The following is a 14856-nucleotide window of genomic DNA, read 5'->3' on the forward strand; positions in this document are numbered from 1 at the left end:
TATGATCCCTCACCACTGAGATAAAAAGACCAAGTTTTATGTCACAACAATAAATATAAAATTGCTGAGAGCAACGAAAAACATAATATGAATTCTTGAAAATGCTAGACAACTTGGGTTGTCCAAATGGGATCACTGGAGATAGGGCATTAGTACCTGAAATTCAGTCGTAGGGTTAACAAAGAGGCCCAATTTTAACAAACTGAAACTTTTCCAGTTATGTTTTAACAGCCACAAATACATAAGTGCTCTCCACACATCATTAAATCTATTCCTCGGGTGAAGCTATCTTCTCATCCTCTCTCCTGAGACACTTTTGGATGATGGGAAGTCACAGAGAAGGTAATGAGAAATCCACTGTATCTGCCTCCACTCACGCTGATGGGTGGGCTTCCTTTTTCTTTTTTTCCTCTGGTAATGAAAGTCTAAGCTTTTATAGGCTCCAGGTAAGTGCTTCCTATTGAGCTTGTCTAGCTAAAAGGCCAAATCATGTACCTGCATTGATGCTCCCAGTGAAAACTCAGTGGTCTTTTCTTCTCTCAGGAACCCCATGGTGTGCACCCATTAAGCTGAAACATGGTGACGTGAGCTGCCGCACGCCCAGAGGGGAACACTACAGGAACGTGATGGGGACACGGTGTAAAATCCGCTGTAAGAAGGGTTATGAATCCCAGAATTCAGAGGTGGTGTGTATGGCGAGCAAGCACTGGTCCTCCAACTATGCTTGTCGGGGTGAGAACGAACATCCGCACACAGATTTCATTTTTCTGCTTATAGAGCCCCCAGATAATCTCAGAGCACCATGCAGAGAAATGACAAAATTCCAGATCCTTTGCAGATTAAATGTTTGGCTCTGGTGGTAAACATGTTAGTGGTCAAACCAGGGAAAAACTGAACCCAGTGTATGTAAAGAAGTGAGTGAAAGTTGGAGGAAGTGTCATGGTTTCAGGAATGTTTTCTGCAGCTGGAGTTGGCAATGTTTTAATCTATACAGTTCATTTATATAGCACTAATTCAACTCTAAATGTTCTGTCAAGGTACTTTGCAAGATAAACAGTTTCAATTTATATACCGAAATCTATAGCTGATTCAATCCTATCATATAGATCAGTTGAAATCCCATTACATTTCTATTCAATCCCAGTTACAATACAATGCAGTCAAGTTCAGTTTTTTATGCTACTCGGGGGAAAAAAGTTTTCTATCTAAGGAACCCCAGCTGATTGTGTCGATCCACTGCCTTTTCAGCAATCCCTGAACTAAGCATATGGCAGCACAAAGATATGAAATTGTTTATTTGGTGCTTTGCCTCCTAAATGCATCATTCCCACTTCACCCAAGGAACTTAAAAACAAGCACCAGTAAGGCTCACAGGTTTGTTCCACTTTAGATGAGGCAAGAGACATGATTCCACAATTAAAAAGTATTTTAAAATTGACAAATTCAGCCATAGAGGGAAGGAGGATTGGAAGTGTTCAGGACTGGGGCTTATCAGCTGGGGAGAAATGGTCAAACAAGAGGAGGCGGATTCAACAACAAAAATAAAATAAAAATCAGCGGATCACCCCTGGCACTTGCGCACATGCATTCAATCGTGAAGTGAACCTGGCACCAACAACACATCAAAGAGAAATGATCACCCGAAAGACCCTGACCTTCAGCTCTCACCCTGGAAACAAAGAGGATAAAATCAACAGGGTTATACACACAAAGAAAATAAATTGGGCAAAAACCTAAAGTTGCCTTAAAGTAACTTTACATACACAAGATCTCTTAAAACAATCTAAAGGAATCAGAAATACCAAAGAAAAAGAACAGTGTTTCATCAAATAAAAATACAAAGTTAACCACACCTCAGACACATGCACACATTGAAATTATTAAGCCCTAATAAAAGTGTCGAACACCGTCACTGCTCAAATGGCAGAGCGATGCGCAAAGCAACGCTATGTGCAGCTGAGCCAAAAATAAAGAAACAAAAACTAAAAACAGAAAAACGGAAACAGAGAAACAAAGCAGGAGGCTATCGCTACATCAGCTTCACTATCTGAAAAGTGACAGGCAGCTTATATATACCAGACCCGCTGAATTACTTTATCTGAACAAAAGAGGAGTGCCTTCCGACCCAGCAGGAACAGGTGGCACTACATGCCAGTAATTACCGTCCAAACAGCTCAAGTTAGAATAGTCCAAAACTACTAACACTGAGAACAGCGCAATACATGCCTCTTCTGTTGTATTATGATCACCTGGAGAGGAGTGGTAAGCTCAGCACAAGCAGGAGATGTTACACACAAGATGGATTAAACAAACAGCTTCAGAATGTACACACCGCATCAGCCGACCCGCACAAACACGGCTGATCTGGCAGGAAGCAACAAAAGATGTCAGTAAATGAGGCCGTGTCAGTGCGCATAGAGAAGCAGAGCCTAGTCCTGCGGCTGCAGATGGATTTGTCAATAAAGCAAGGGCCTTTATATTTCTTTCTAATGTCGACTATTGTAACCATCAGAAAAGTTTGTTAGAATTTTTCTCCCTACCACAGTCATTGCTGTTCACTAATTTTGATCAGAGTTTTCCACAAAAATCAAGTTTGTTCGTTGCTCTCCTTTGGTTAGTTTGAAAAAAGGGAACACACAGGAACCTGAGAGACTGTAGCAGTAGAATCCAGTGGAAAATGACTGAGAGTCTTACATACTGTGGAGATGTGATGAGTAGGATGAAAACCAGGTGAGTATAATTAACAGAATGCAGAGCAGTTGGAGGTCAATCTATGCAGGGAACTAAGGGAAGGTAGAAGCATGGGCACAAGAGAAACTAAAGGGAAACACAGGGGATCTTATTACCCAAGCTAAGAACGAATACTAACATAATAGGCTAAACAGAAATGCACAAGACACAAGAAAGAACTCAGAAACTCAATACAAAGGAATGACCCAATTTAGAGACACACTAAAATGATCTAAATACAAACACAAGTGAGAACCAAAACCCAAACAGTAAACATTACAACATTCATGTGTTCATGGATGGTTCTCTAATTTTGAATTCCTGTGTACATTACAATTAACGCAAATTAAATCCACCTTTAAACACAATCTAAACATAAGGTAGAGATTCTGTTAACCCCAAAAAAGTAAATCCCTACCTCCAGGTAGGGGGTCAGTCTCTGTCTCAAGTGGAGGATTTTAACTATCTTGGTGTCAAAATTGGTGATAGGACCGGGAGATGGATAGACGTATTAGGGCCTCGTCTGCAGTAATGCAGGTGTCATGATGAAGAAAGCTTCGGCAAAAGGAAACTCTCAGTCTGTCTACTTTCCAACCTGGATACAAGCAGCTGGACTGAGCTTCCTCCGCAGGGTAACTGGACTCAGTGTCTCTGAGGAAAGGGGGGTCTGGACCTTTTACCTCCAGGGCCCAGTCAGTTAAGCAGATGACAGCAGATGGATTACTAAAATACAGTAAAGCCCAGTTGGTAAAATAAGTTTTCTGGAAAAGTATGAAAGGTTAGGAGCAACATAAGGAACCAGCATTATTGCAAGGTTTTAGAGGCATTTACTGCAACTGTGCCTGGTTTAAAGGTCATCAATACATGTGGTATCAATGCCAGCACAAAAAATTTTATTGTTAGGGGCCACATGCACCATTCTTGACATTAAACCCAGTAATTATCACGCCACATAAGTAATACTTGGATCATGTTCTTGCCTCCAGGGCGCTGTAGACTGACGCTCTGCTGCACCCCATCCTTTGTATTTCATACAGCAAAAATGCAATTTCAGCAAAAAAACTCACTCTTTGCAGAATCAGACACTGCAATTCACATCTAAGGTTTTCATGTGTGAAAATTACTTTTCGGTCTGCTAAGAGCTGATTTCTTTTCAGATGGGGAATATTGTTCCTGGAGATGTTTTGGAGAAATTGTCAGTGTTTCTGCGCTTCGAGGCATTTTGGCCTAACACTAAAAACTTACTGCTAGACACATTCCATTTATATACAGTCAGTGGTCACAGGTTGTGTCTTGATTTAATTGAATAATCTGCTGTAGGAACAGGAAGTTCTGTAGATTAAACAAAAAAGGTAAAAGTCTAAAATTGGCAGGGAAAATGAATGCGTGCCTGAGCCGAGGATCTGACAAACCGAATGACTAACAAGGGCTATTTTTACTGGGAGACATGATAAGGCGAAGAAGGTGTATATGAGGAATGAGTTGCAGGTGACAAGGTAATCTACAAACAAAACTCAGGGTAATAAAGATACTGGGAAACAATGAAAGTTCAAGGAAAGCAAACTCAGAAATAGACTAGAAATAGAAACAAGACCTTATAAAAAGAGCTTTTGCAAATGAGAGAATAACTGAACATTTAAGGGGTTAGCACTGCTGATAAAGGGTGTGTGGTGGCTTAGTGGTTAGAGAGCAGGGCATTTGCATCCTGGAGAAGCTACAAGTACCCTGGTTTGAATCCCACAGCCTGCCACTCTGGGTCCTCTACCCCCTGAATGGTCCCCAGGCGCCTCACAATGGCAGCCTGCTGTTCCCTAAGGGATGGGTTTAATGCAGAGGACAATTTCTCCATTGTGAAGTCAATAAAGTCTAAAATTTAATTTAAATCAACAATTTCTGAAGATTCACCAGTCATGATTATCCAGTCCAACACTGATTTCTGATTTTCTTTGAGGACTGACTTGTCTTTTTTTGATGTTCTTTTTTTAAAACTAACATTAATTAACATTGTTCAACTTCCTATAACACACATTACACAAAGGGAAATAAAGTGATGTACATTCTTTCAAGGGGTATAATTTTGATCACAGATCAGAAAATTAGCCAGTTCTGACATCAGGCGGATAGATTGGTGTTTCTCTAGTAGTTTCACACAAAACATAAAAAATAAGTGTGAATCATCCCAGTATCTGTATCAATATGCATATTGCCATGAGGCGATATCAAACTCAATTGAGTCTGATGTTAGTGGTTGCAGCCTGTGGTGGTGTCATCGCTGACTGCATGTTGTAAAAACTGCAATAAAATGCATGTAAAGTATTTAATTATGGAGATCTAAATGATGGTTTTATTAATCTGCTTTTTTGTAATTTTGTAAACAATTACAATGGGGTGATACAACTAAAATACTTTTGTGTTAGATAATGAAAAAAAAGTATTTTGGTTGTGAAGAAGTAGTTGATAATTATAGAATAATAGATAATTATGAAAGTAAAAAAGTTGAGTCAGTGAAGTTCAGCCCTTGTCTGCTACATTTAAAGGTCATTATCATGTTCAAAAAAGACATGCGGGTGAGCATAACTCTGTATATGTTGGATAAATCAGTGTAACAAACTTTAAAAATAGCTAAAATGAAATAAAACAACTCATCACAGTTGGCTAAGTCTGAAGGCCAGCCCACCCAATTTTATTTTAGATGATCCCACAAGAAATGTCACTGTGTATCCGTGAGCGCCAGCTTTTTAAAGTCTACTGTGGCAAATAAGATCCTGCCAACTCACACATCTTAAGTGTGAGACTTTCACAATCCAACCTTTTCCCATGTTTTTGTTGTCATGCCTTATGTTTCTCAAGCAGTGCAGCAAATGGATGACTGATAATGAAGCAGGGTGAAAAGTGGAGACAGACACAGCAGGTGGGATCGCCTCTACCTCTGGGTAGATGTTGCATGGGTTTTTTTTCTTCCCCGAGTTATGTATTAAAACTGATTGTTTGGATTTTAAGTGTGGATAAACATATAAAACATTCATATTAAACCAAATGGTTGCTCAGAATAGTTACTCATTTATTTGCCACATGTTTTTGTAATTAAACAACTGTTATAAGGTTGTTTGTTTGTGCCACTGCAGAGTTCATTGATTTTAGACTCTGTGCGTTGATGAGTGTGGCTTACTTTTATCATCACAGAATGCACGTGTATCTACAGGGTGCAGAAAACTGTTCTAACTTCAGTTTGTTTGCTCCTAGCAGCAATATTTCGACTGCTAAACAGATGCAAAAAAAATCATTTAGTACTCCAAGGGTATGACAGACTCTCTTTGCAGAGAGCAGAAGATTGCTGACGGTTGGTCTGTGGTGCCAAAGGCTGCAGGGTCATTGGTGTCAACTTTCTGTGTCAGGCAACAAAATCCTGAATTACAAAACCTTTCAAAAACAAAAATAATGTGCAACATAAGTAGTTGTTTGCATAAACACTGAAGTCCTTCATTGTATATGTGTATTCTATACATTGTTATTGTTAGTTTCTTAGCGTATGCAGTAACAATTGTATTGACAAATTTGGAATATTTATTAAGAAGTTTGCTGAAGTTTTCTGACATAATCACTATGTTTGTTCAAAGTTGGCAATCTAGCAACAGCATCACAACAAATGAAAATCCCCATCGAATGGTAACCTTTAAAACTGTAATATCCAGCCTTATCAAAGCCACCCATCATAAAGAAAGTAGAAACAAAGCAGATCTTGTCTTTGGTATACTGGAAGACAATACTCTGAGAGCATTTTTGGTGTCTCACTAGATGTGCAAACAAATTGTATTTTTTCCCCACAATAAAGCCTCCTCTGTGTTAGGATGATACTAGAAGAAGGTCCCATTTGCAAGAAAAAATTAGAATTAGATTTTCCTCAGCCTCTGAAGTTCCACTTCCACTTGATCCTCCATTTGTTGTATTCTTAATTTTTGCAGCATACTGTTGTGCAGAGATGGAGGTAATCAGCCTAAATCACATAATTTTCTACCTCTGATTAATAAAATGAAACTTGGTTGCATAGAGAAGTTCATAAAGTCAGGTGATGTTAAAAGATGTGAGAAAGTTTATTAACAGAGCTGGAAACTATATTTATACTGAGTTTCAACGAGATTTAAAAAAGTCTGGAAAAACATGTAATTAAATTTAAATATATCCCTTGTATAAGTCCTTTTACTAAAAAATCTGTTGTAGTGTCCAGACTTTGTTCCCTCTTCCATTGTTTTAAAGTTTCATCCTTCAATTCACCCAGTAATCCATCCACTGGCCAATTGCTGGTCATTCAGTTCATCCATTAACCCATCATATTAATTACTTCCACGGATTTAGTCTTTGCTTGAGTGTAAGAGTATTTCTGTCAGATATCTGATTTATTTTAAAGCTTAAACACATGGCAGGATTTGATAAAGGAAATATCGGAGGACATGGACCTTTATCTGACAAATATGTAAAAATCCATCTATCTGTCAATTTAGCCACAATCCATTGTTTTCCCAATCCATTTGTCCAGCCTTGTAAAGTATTGACAATATTTTATATGAACTTTTTTCTTAGTTTTCTTATCTTACAGGACATTAATACTGTTATTATGCTCAAACAAATTAAGTACATGCTAGACTGAATGAACAGAAACATTGTTGCAGGATCCAGTTCTGTTACAGCCTCAATTGTTTTAAAGATAGCTACATATTTTCCTCAAGCACCATCTGAAACAAGGCATAATTCATGGTGTATTCTATGATGATGAGCTGGCCAGGTGCTGCTGCAAAGCATCCCTAAACCACGACACTCAGTTGGTCTGAGGTTCTTTTCCTCTAATGCTGTATTTTGTTAATGCCAAACATGTCCGCTCTGGTATCCCAATCATTTAAGTTTGAACTCATGTGAGTTACATAGGAACGTTATTTCAGGAATACTGGGGGTTTGGTTTTGTTTTCTGTGAGAAATGTTTGTCTGACCTTCATGGGTTTCTTGGGCTGTAAAGGTTTCCTTCTTGCACATCTCCTATAAAAGTTGTACAGTCTCTCTCTGATTGTAATTGCACTCTCATATCAGAAGCAAGAACCTGTTATTCCATTTTAGGATATGTAGAAGCTTCTTTTATCATCTTGCAGTCTGCTATCTTGGGTAAACTTACTTGGACAGCCAAACTTGGGCATGTTGGTATTTGTTTTGAGGACTATTTTCCATTCAGTGAAAAGGCTGATTTAAAAGTCCTTTGAATACCTCTTTAAATCCATTATGAACTGCTACAGTCTTCTTTCTGAAGGTCTCACACAGCTCTTTAGATCTCACCATGGTTTTCACTCTCACTTCAACAGTCAGGAGCACACCAAGTAAATGTCTCAGGTTTAAACAAGCCTCCTTCACTGCTATGTGTAATTTTAGTCATTGTTAGTCATCATGCTGTATTTTTATCAGCTGTAAACAAAAAATCACCATAGTGAACAGAAATAAAGGCTTTTTAGTTATACACATTTTTTTGAATATGATTGTATGTTAGAAAAACACACATGGTCTCAAAGACTGTCCTAATATTTTCATATGACTGTACATCCAAATATTTGTCATTAACTTCGAGCCTTTTCTGCTCACAGAGATCCGCTGTCCCAAGCTCGACATGCCGACCAACGGAGGCTACAAATGTTCGGATGGCTCCTACTTCAACTCTCGCTGCGAGTTCTTCTGTTCTCCTGGATATTCCCTGAAGGGCCAGAAGACAGCAATCTGCCAGTACAACAAGGTGTGGAGCGCTGTAGGCCCCACATGCATTGGTAAGACTGTGTGTGTTGTTCCTTAGTTTGCATTTTTAAGTGTGGCCAAAGGATTTCTCCAACAAGAGACTTGTAATTCGAAATTGCAGTATTTTCCCTTCTTGCACAGAGTCAGAGCTGAAAAGGAGTGTGAGATGAAGGAGCTGTGTTTTGATGAGCGTATGAATGAAAGAATAGTTGCAACCGCTGTCAGTGTTTTTTGATGCGTGCACAGACTGCACTACAGACAGCACGTACTTAAAGTGCAGTTGGAGATATGACATTGAGTTTGCTACTTCAGTGTTTACAAGAATGCTCAGAATCGTCCTTGTTTTCTATGTATAATTTGTTTACTTTCATGTTGCAGTAAAAGGTCCTCTAGACATGTTTCTGATTCCACCAACATTTCCCTGGATTCCCTTGTCTGTCTCATTTTTCCCTCTGACAAATGACACAAATGAGCATGTACACTCACCCAGTCAAATTCGCATGGATGTTTTCAGGTTGTGGCATTATCCTGGAAAAATTAAGGTAAACCCTTACAGACACAGAGAGAGCATGGAAAAACAACATGGCATGAGGGGACAGTGCTAACCAGCTACAAACACACTTATTTGTATCTGTCATAGCAGAATAATCAACAGTTGTTTATATTTAATACATTAGTGACTGTTTGAGTTTTTATATTTGGCCCTTTTAATTAAAAAGGTTCTCATTCATATTATTGTGGTTATTCTAGTGATGTAGGGCCTCTCTCTAGCTACATTAAAGTCCCAGTATTTTACTGGGACTTTATGTGATAGACCAACACAAAGTAGTACAAAGCTGTGAAGTGTGAGGAAACAGAAATGTCACGACCGCAAACCTTCCAAGAAATCTGCCCTTTATAGGAGAGTGGCGAGAAGAAGGCCATTGTCTACGTTAATCTGTATAAACTTCTGATGCAATTTACAACAAGGCATGTAGGGGCCACAACGCACATCACCCCCAACACACCATCCACAAAGAGAAACATGGTGTTGGCAGCATCATGCTGTGGACATGATTTACTTGATCCAACAAGACAACGACCCTAAACACCACCAGAGGTATAATAACATAGCTTAGAGGGGTCCCCAACTAAAATAGCAGGGGGTCCACTACCTCATCACCCAAACACTTTGGGGTCCAAACAGTTTAAATCAACACACAAAAATATTTTCTTTCATTTTTATTTAACATTTAATTAACACTAGAGATTTTTTTTTTTAACTACTTATCAATTATTCATATGCCCATGAAATCGTCTACTAAACAAAAATGTGCAATCCAATGTGGGTCAGTACATCTTGGTAGAACAATTCTGCTCTTCTTGTTGTGCTTATGGTAAGCAGGGCAATTTGCTTAACCTTTTCCTCAGTTGTTGTCCTTCTTTTCTATCTAAAGGTGTTTCTCCCACAGCTTCCATGGACTCTTTGATCATTTCCCAGTTGGTGAAAGGCTTTTTGTGTTCCCCTAAAATCCACTGTACTCTCAGTGAACACTCGTGTTGTGCTGTAAGAGACTGTGATATCAGCCTATGTTTGGCTTAAAAATATCTCATTAGATTTCCAGTCATAAGTCCAACTGACTCAGAACATACAGTACAGACCAAAAGTTTGGACACACCTTCTCATTCAAAGAGTTTTCTTTATTTTCATGACTATGAATAGTATAGCTTCACACTGAAGGCATCAAAACTATGAATTAACACATGTGGAATTATATACTGAACAAAAAAGTGTGAAACAACTGAAAATATGTCTTATATTCTAGGTTCTTCAATGTAGCCACCTTTTGCTTTGATTACTGCTCTGCACACTCTTGGCATTCTGTTGATGAGCTTCAAGAGGTCGTCACCTGAAATGGTTTTCCAACAGTCTTGAAGGAGTTCCCAGAGATGCTTAGCACTTGTTGGCCCTTTTGCCTTCACTCTGTGGTCCAGCTCACCCCAAACCATCTCGATTGGGTTCAGGTCCGGTGACTGTGGAGGCCAGGTCATCTGGCGCAGCACCCCATCACTCTCCTTCTTGGTCAAATAGCCCTTACACAGCCTGGAGGTGTGTTTGGGGTCATTGTTCTGTTGAAAAATAAATGATGGTCCAACTAAACGCAAACCGGATGGAATAGCATGACGCTGCAAGATGCTGTGGTAGCCATGCTGGTTCAGTATGTCTTCAATTTTGAATAAATCCCCAACAGTGTCACCAGCAAAACACCCCCACACCATCACACCTCCTCCTCCATGCTTCACAGTGGGAACCAGGCATGTAGAGTCCATCCGTTCACCTCTTCTGCGCCGCACAAAGACACGGTTGTTGGAACCAAAGATCTCAAACTTGGACTCATCAGACCAAAGCACAGATTTCCACTGGTCTAATGTCCATTCCTTGTGTTCTTTAGCCCAAACAAGTCTCTTCTTCTTGTTGCCTGTCCTCAGCAGTGGTTTCATAGCAACTATTTTACCATGAAGGCCTGATTCACACAGTCTCCTCTTAACAGTTGTTCTAGAGATGTGTCTGCTGCTAGAACTCTTGTGTGGCATTGACCTGTTCTCTAATCTGAGCTGCTGTTAACCTGCGATTTCTGAGGCTGGTGACTCGGATGAACTTATCGTCCGCAGCAGAGGTGACTCTTGGTCGTCCTTTCCTGGGGCGGTCCTCATGTGAGCCAGTTTCTTTGTAACGCTTGATGGTTTTTGCGACTGCACTTGGGGACACTTTCAAAGTTTTCCCAATTGTTCGGACTGACTGACCTTCATTTCTTATAGTAATGATGGCCACTCGTTTTTCTTTACTTAGCTGCTTTTTTCTTGCCATAATACAAATTCTAACAGTATTCAGTAGGACTATCAGCTGTGTACTGTATCCATCTCCTGCACAACACAACTGATGGTCCCAACCCCATTTATGAGGCTTGAAATCCCACTTATTAAACCTGACAGGGCACACCTGTGAAGTGAAAACCATTTCAGGTGACTACCTCTTGAAGCTCATCAACAGAATGCCAAGAGTGTGTGGAGCAGTAATCAAAGCAAAAGGTGGCTACTTTGAAGAACCTAGAATATAAGACATATTTTCAATTGTTTCACACTTTTTTGTTCAGTATATAATTCCACATGTGTTAATTCATAGTTTTGATGCCTTCAGTGTGAAGCTACAATATTCATAGTCATGAAAATAAAGAAAACTCTTTGAATGAGAAGGTGTGTCCAAACTTTTGGTCTGTACTGTACGAGGCAGACTGGCCTTACAGTCGACGGAAGTTAAAAGGAAAGCGTATGCTTCTGTTCATTCATCTTTAAGTGTGTGATTTTTATAGTCCACTTTACGTATTTTTGACAAAGAGATCTTCTTTTACTCACTCATCTGTGCACCACCAAGTCATTGTACTGTGAGTAAGCGTGAGTTCCCAAACTTGTAACTTAGCAGCTATTATAACACTAATGTTAATGGCGCCAGAGCGTACTACACTGACGACTGGTGGCAGAGCTTCATCTGCCGGTGGGTCAGTGGAAACACAAGTGGTACTGTACCGAGTAGACCTAAACCAAGTGGAGCAGAGCTGCGCCGCCTAAAACGACCAAGTGGAAAAGGGGCACTAGCAACCCGGGTTCAAGGACCCCACATAGCTTCTTCTTTGTCATTTTCTTGTGGTTGGCATACAACGATGAAGTGCATTACCACCACCAGCTGGCTTGGAGTATGGACCAGAATGTTGCTGACTCACATACTCGCAGCAGCCGGCAGGAATAAAATGTCTATATCTAAACCATGTTCCAAAGAAAAATGTGCAAGAATTTGCGTCTCTATATATGCAAAGTTGGAGATGCTTCCAAATGGACATGGACCAAAGACCTGCAGCTATAGTTGCAGCCAAAGATGGTCCTACACAGCATGTATCATTTTTTGCACTATTTTGTGATCTACTACATAAAATCAAATACATGGAATTTTGTATTTGTAACTTGACAAAATTTTAAAAGGTTGAATACTTTTCCAAGGCACTTTATACGTATGTTTTGTTTTGTTTTCTTTCTTGTTTCTAGATATTGATCCCCCAAAAATCAGGTGTCCCACTATCAAGGATAAGTGGGCAGAACCAGGAAAACTGACGACAAGGGTGACTTGGGACACACCTGAAGGTGTCGACACTGCAGATGGCATCCTCACAGAGTCAGTCCATACATAAACCTTTCAATCTTTTCACTTTAGTGCTCCGAGTCAACTAAGATTCTGTTTCAAAACTGAAGATGAGAGAAAAAGATTCAAACTGAGCATTTCCTTTGCAGTGTGACCCTGAAAGGAAAACCATCAAAATCCGACTTCCCAGAAGGTCTTCATAAGATGTCCTACACTGTGTTCGACCGGGCAGGGAACAAAGCGTCCTGCCGGTTTACCATCAGAGTGCGAGGTGAGCCTGTGAGAGCAGCATGAGGAGAGGTTTATTGTTTTTTTATTTACAGAGCTGTAAAAAAACATTTGTTGCCTTTCAGATTTCTTATGTTTTTGCTTTTCGGTCCCACTTAAATGTTTCAAATCATCAAACTAATGTTACTATCAGACAAAGATAACCAGAGTGAATGCAAAAAGCAGTTCTTAAATGATGATTTTATATATTTAGGGATCCAAACCAACCTGATCCACTGTGAAAAAGTATTTACCCCCCCTAAACGAAATAACTGGTTGTTAGACCCTTGACACCAATAGTTACTATCAAACATTATTGTGGAAGTGTTTGTTTATCTTCTGCTATGTCATATTCTATTATTTAACAAGGCGGTGATTACGTTTCACACAGGTGAGTTTGGATAGCTTTATCACTTGCCACTGCCAGGTTGTCTTTGTCTGATATTAATGTTTGTTTGATCTGAAACATTAAATAAGACAAAAAAGCAAAAGCACAATAAATCTGTAAGGGATTAAATACTTTTCACAACACTGTATACTTTGTTGGTATATTTCTATGACGTGTCAGTCAGTGCAATAAATATGACAAACAAGATTAACAAATATATTATCATTTTGGAAAAATTACATTTTATGAAATTGACCATTTTCATGGGTTTAAGAACAGAGATTTTCATTTTGTCTCATGAAACATAATTATTAAAAGATTTGATGCAAATTAATTTCTTAATAAAATGATTCCCTGCATAAAATTGTTTCAGTTCTTTTATTTTTGCAATGTTTGGTGCAGATTGTACATTTTTTGCAAAGTTGCTCCCTACAAAAAAACAATATTTTTTTTGTTTTTATCATAATATTCAGTACAGTGATGTTTTTAACCACTCAGTTTCAACTAAATATTGTGTGCTTTTTACAGAACAGGTTGAGAGATATTTCTGACTCACTGTTCTGGGTTGGCAAACCAAACATGATCAAGGCCTCAGTTTATATATTAGAGATTTAATATAAAGTCTTATGGAAGTTAAACAGATGCACATAACTGCATATTGAAAAATGTCCTTAAAACTAAATGTTATTGAGATGTCCTAACCTAAAAAATATGTCACCATGGAATAATTTGCGATTATTTGGTTATTATTCTATTGTATATTAATAATATACAATTTATATACTAGAATAATTTGAAAATTTAATTCTGATTAGCCGTGTATTTTTAATTGTTTCTTCTCAAATCAGATCAGCTGTCTAATAAGGCAAAACATCTCTCCCACAGAGAGCCACAGAGTAAAACCAATACACTGGACATTTTCTATCTGTCAGCTTATATGTATTAACAATTTATACATATATATTTTTTTTATCAGTCGGTAGAAAATGACTGACAGACTATATTTTGTATCTATATTATATTGCTAATCTATTGTCTCCTGTTTGTTTTTTTGTCCCTGTCATTGCACAGTGCGCCGCTGCAGCCCTCTGTTCCCCCCAGACAACGGATACATGAAGTGTGACAGCAACGGAGACAACTACGGTGCCACTTGTCAGTTCACCTGCACCGGCGGCTACGAGCTGCAGGGCAGCGCTGCCAGAGTGTGTCAGTCTGGACTCTCCTGGTCTGGTTTAGACACAACGTGTGCACGTATGTACTGCTGGCAGCTCGACGCACAAACTGCAACAACTGATTCTTTAACAACTTTGTATTTTACTCACTTCGCGTGTGTTCAGTAATTATTTATGTTTCTAACAAATAATCATACAAGATCCTGATGCAACCTTGTAAAGTATAGGATTTTTTTATTATTTTAGTTTTCAAGGTCTACTTGAGGTTTGAAAAAATTAGTCATTGAAGTAATCTCCAGATCTATAATATGACAGACAGTCATGGGAAGAATTACGAGACCCTATGTGTGTTTTTGTAATAT

General features: G+C 38.9%; 1 protein-coding gene across 3 annotated transcripts in view; it reads left to right on the top strand.

Annotated features, from left to right (window-relative positions):
* srpx (sushi-repeat containing protein X-linked) overlaps positions 1-14856 on the top strand; it is a 33564-nt gene that overhangs the window by 12301 nt on the left and 6407 nt on the right. For 2 of the 3 annotated variants that reach the window (XM_047370563.1, XM_047370564.1), the window contains 5 exons: positions 544-732; positions 8352-8528; positions 12574-12700; positions 12817-12938; positions 14394-14573. In XM_047370563.1, coding sequence (XP_047226519.1) covers positions 544-732; positions 8352-8528; positions 12574-12700; positions 12817-12938; positions 14394-14573 — 795 coding nt within the window. The remainder of the gene's footprint in view (positions 1-543; positions 733-8351; positions 8529-12573; positions 12701-12816; positions 12939-14393; positions 14574-14856) is intronic. The other variant, XM_047370565.1, reaches the window with a different exon arrangement.

The sequence above is a fragment of the Girardinichthys multiradiatus genome, chromosome 7 (assembly GCF_021462225.1).
Source record: "Girardinichthys multiradiatus isolate DD_20200921_A chromosome 7, DD_fGirMul_XY1, whole genome shotgun sequence".
NCBI lineage: Eukaryota > Metazoa > Chordata > Actinopteri > Cyprinodontiformes > Goodeidae > Girardinichthys > Girardinichthys multiradiatus.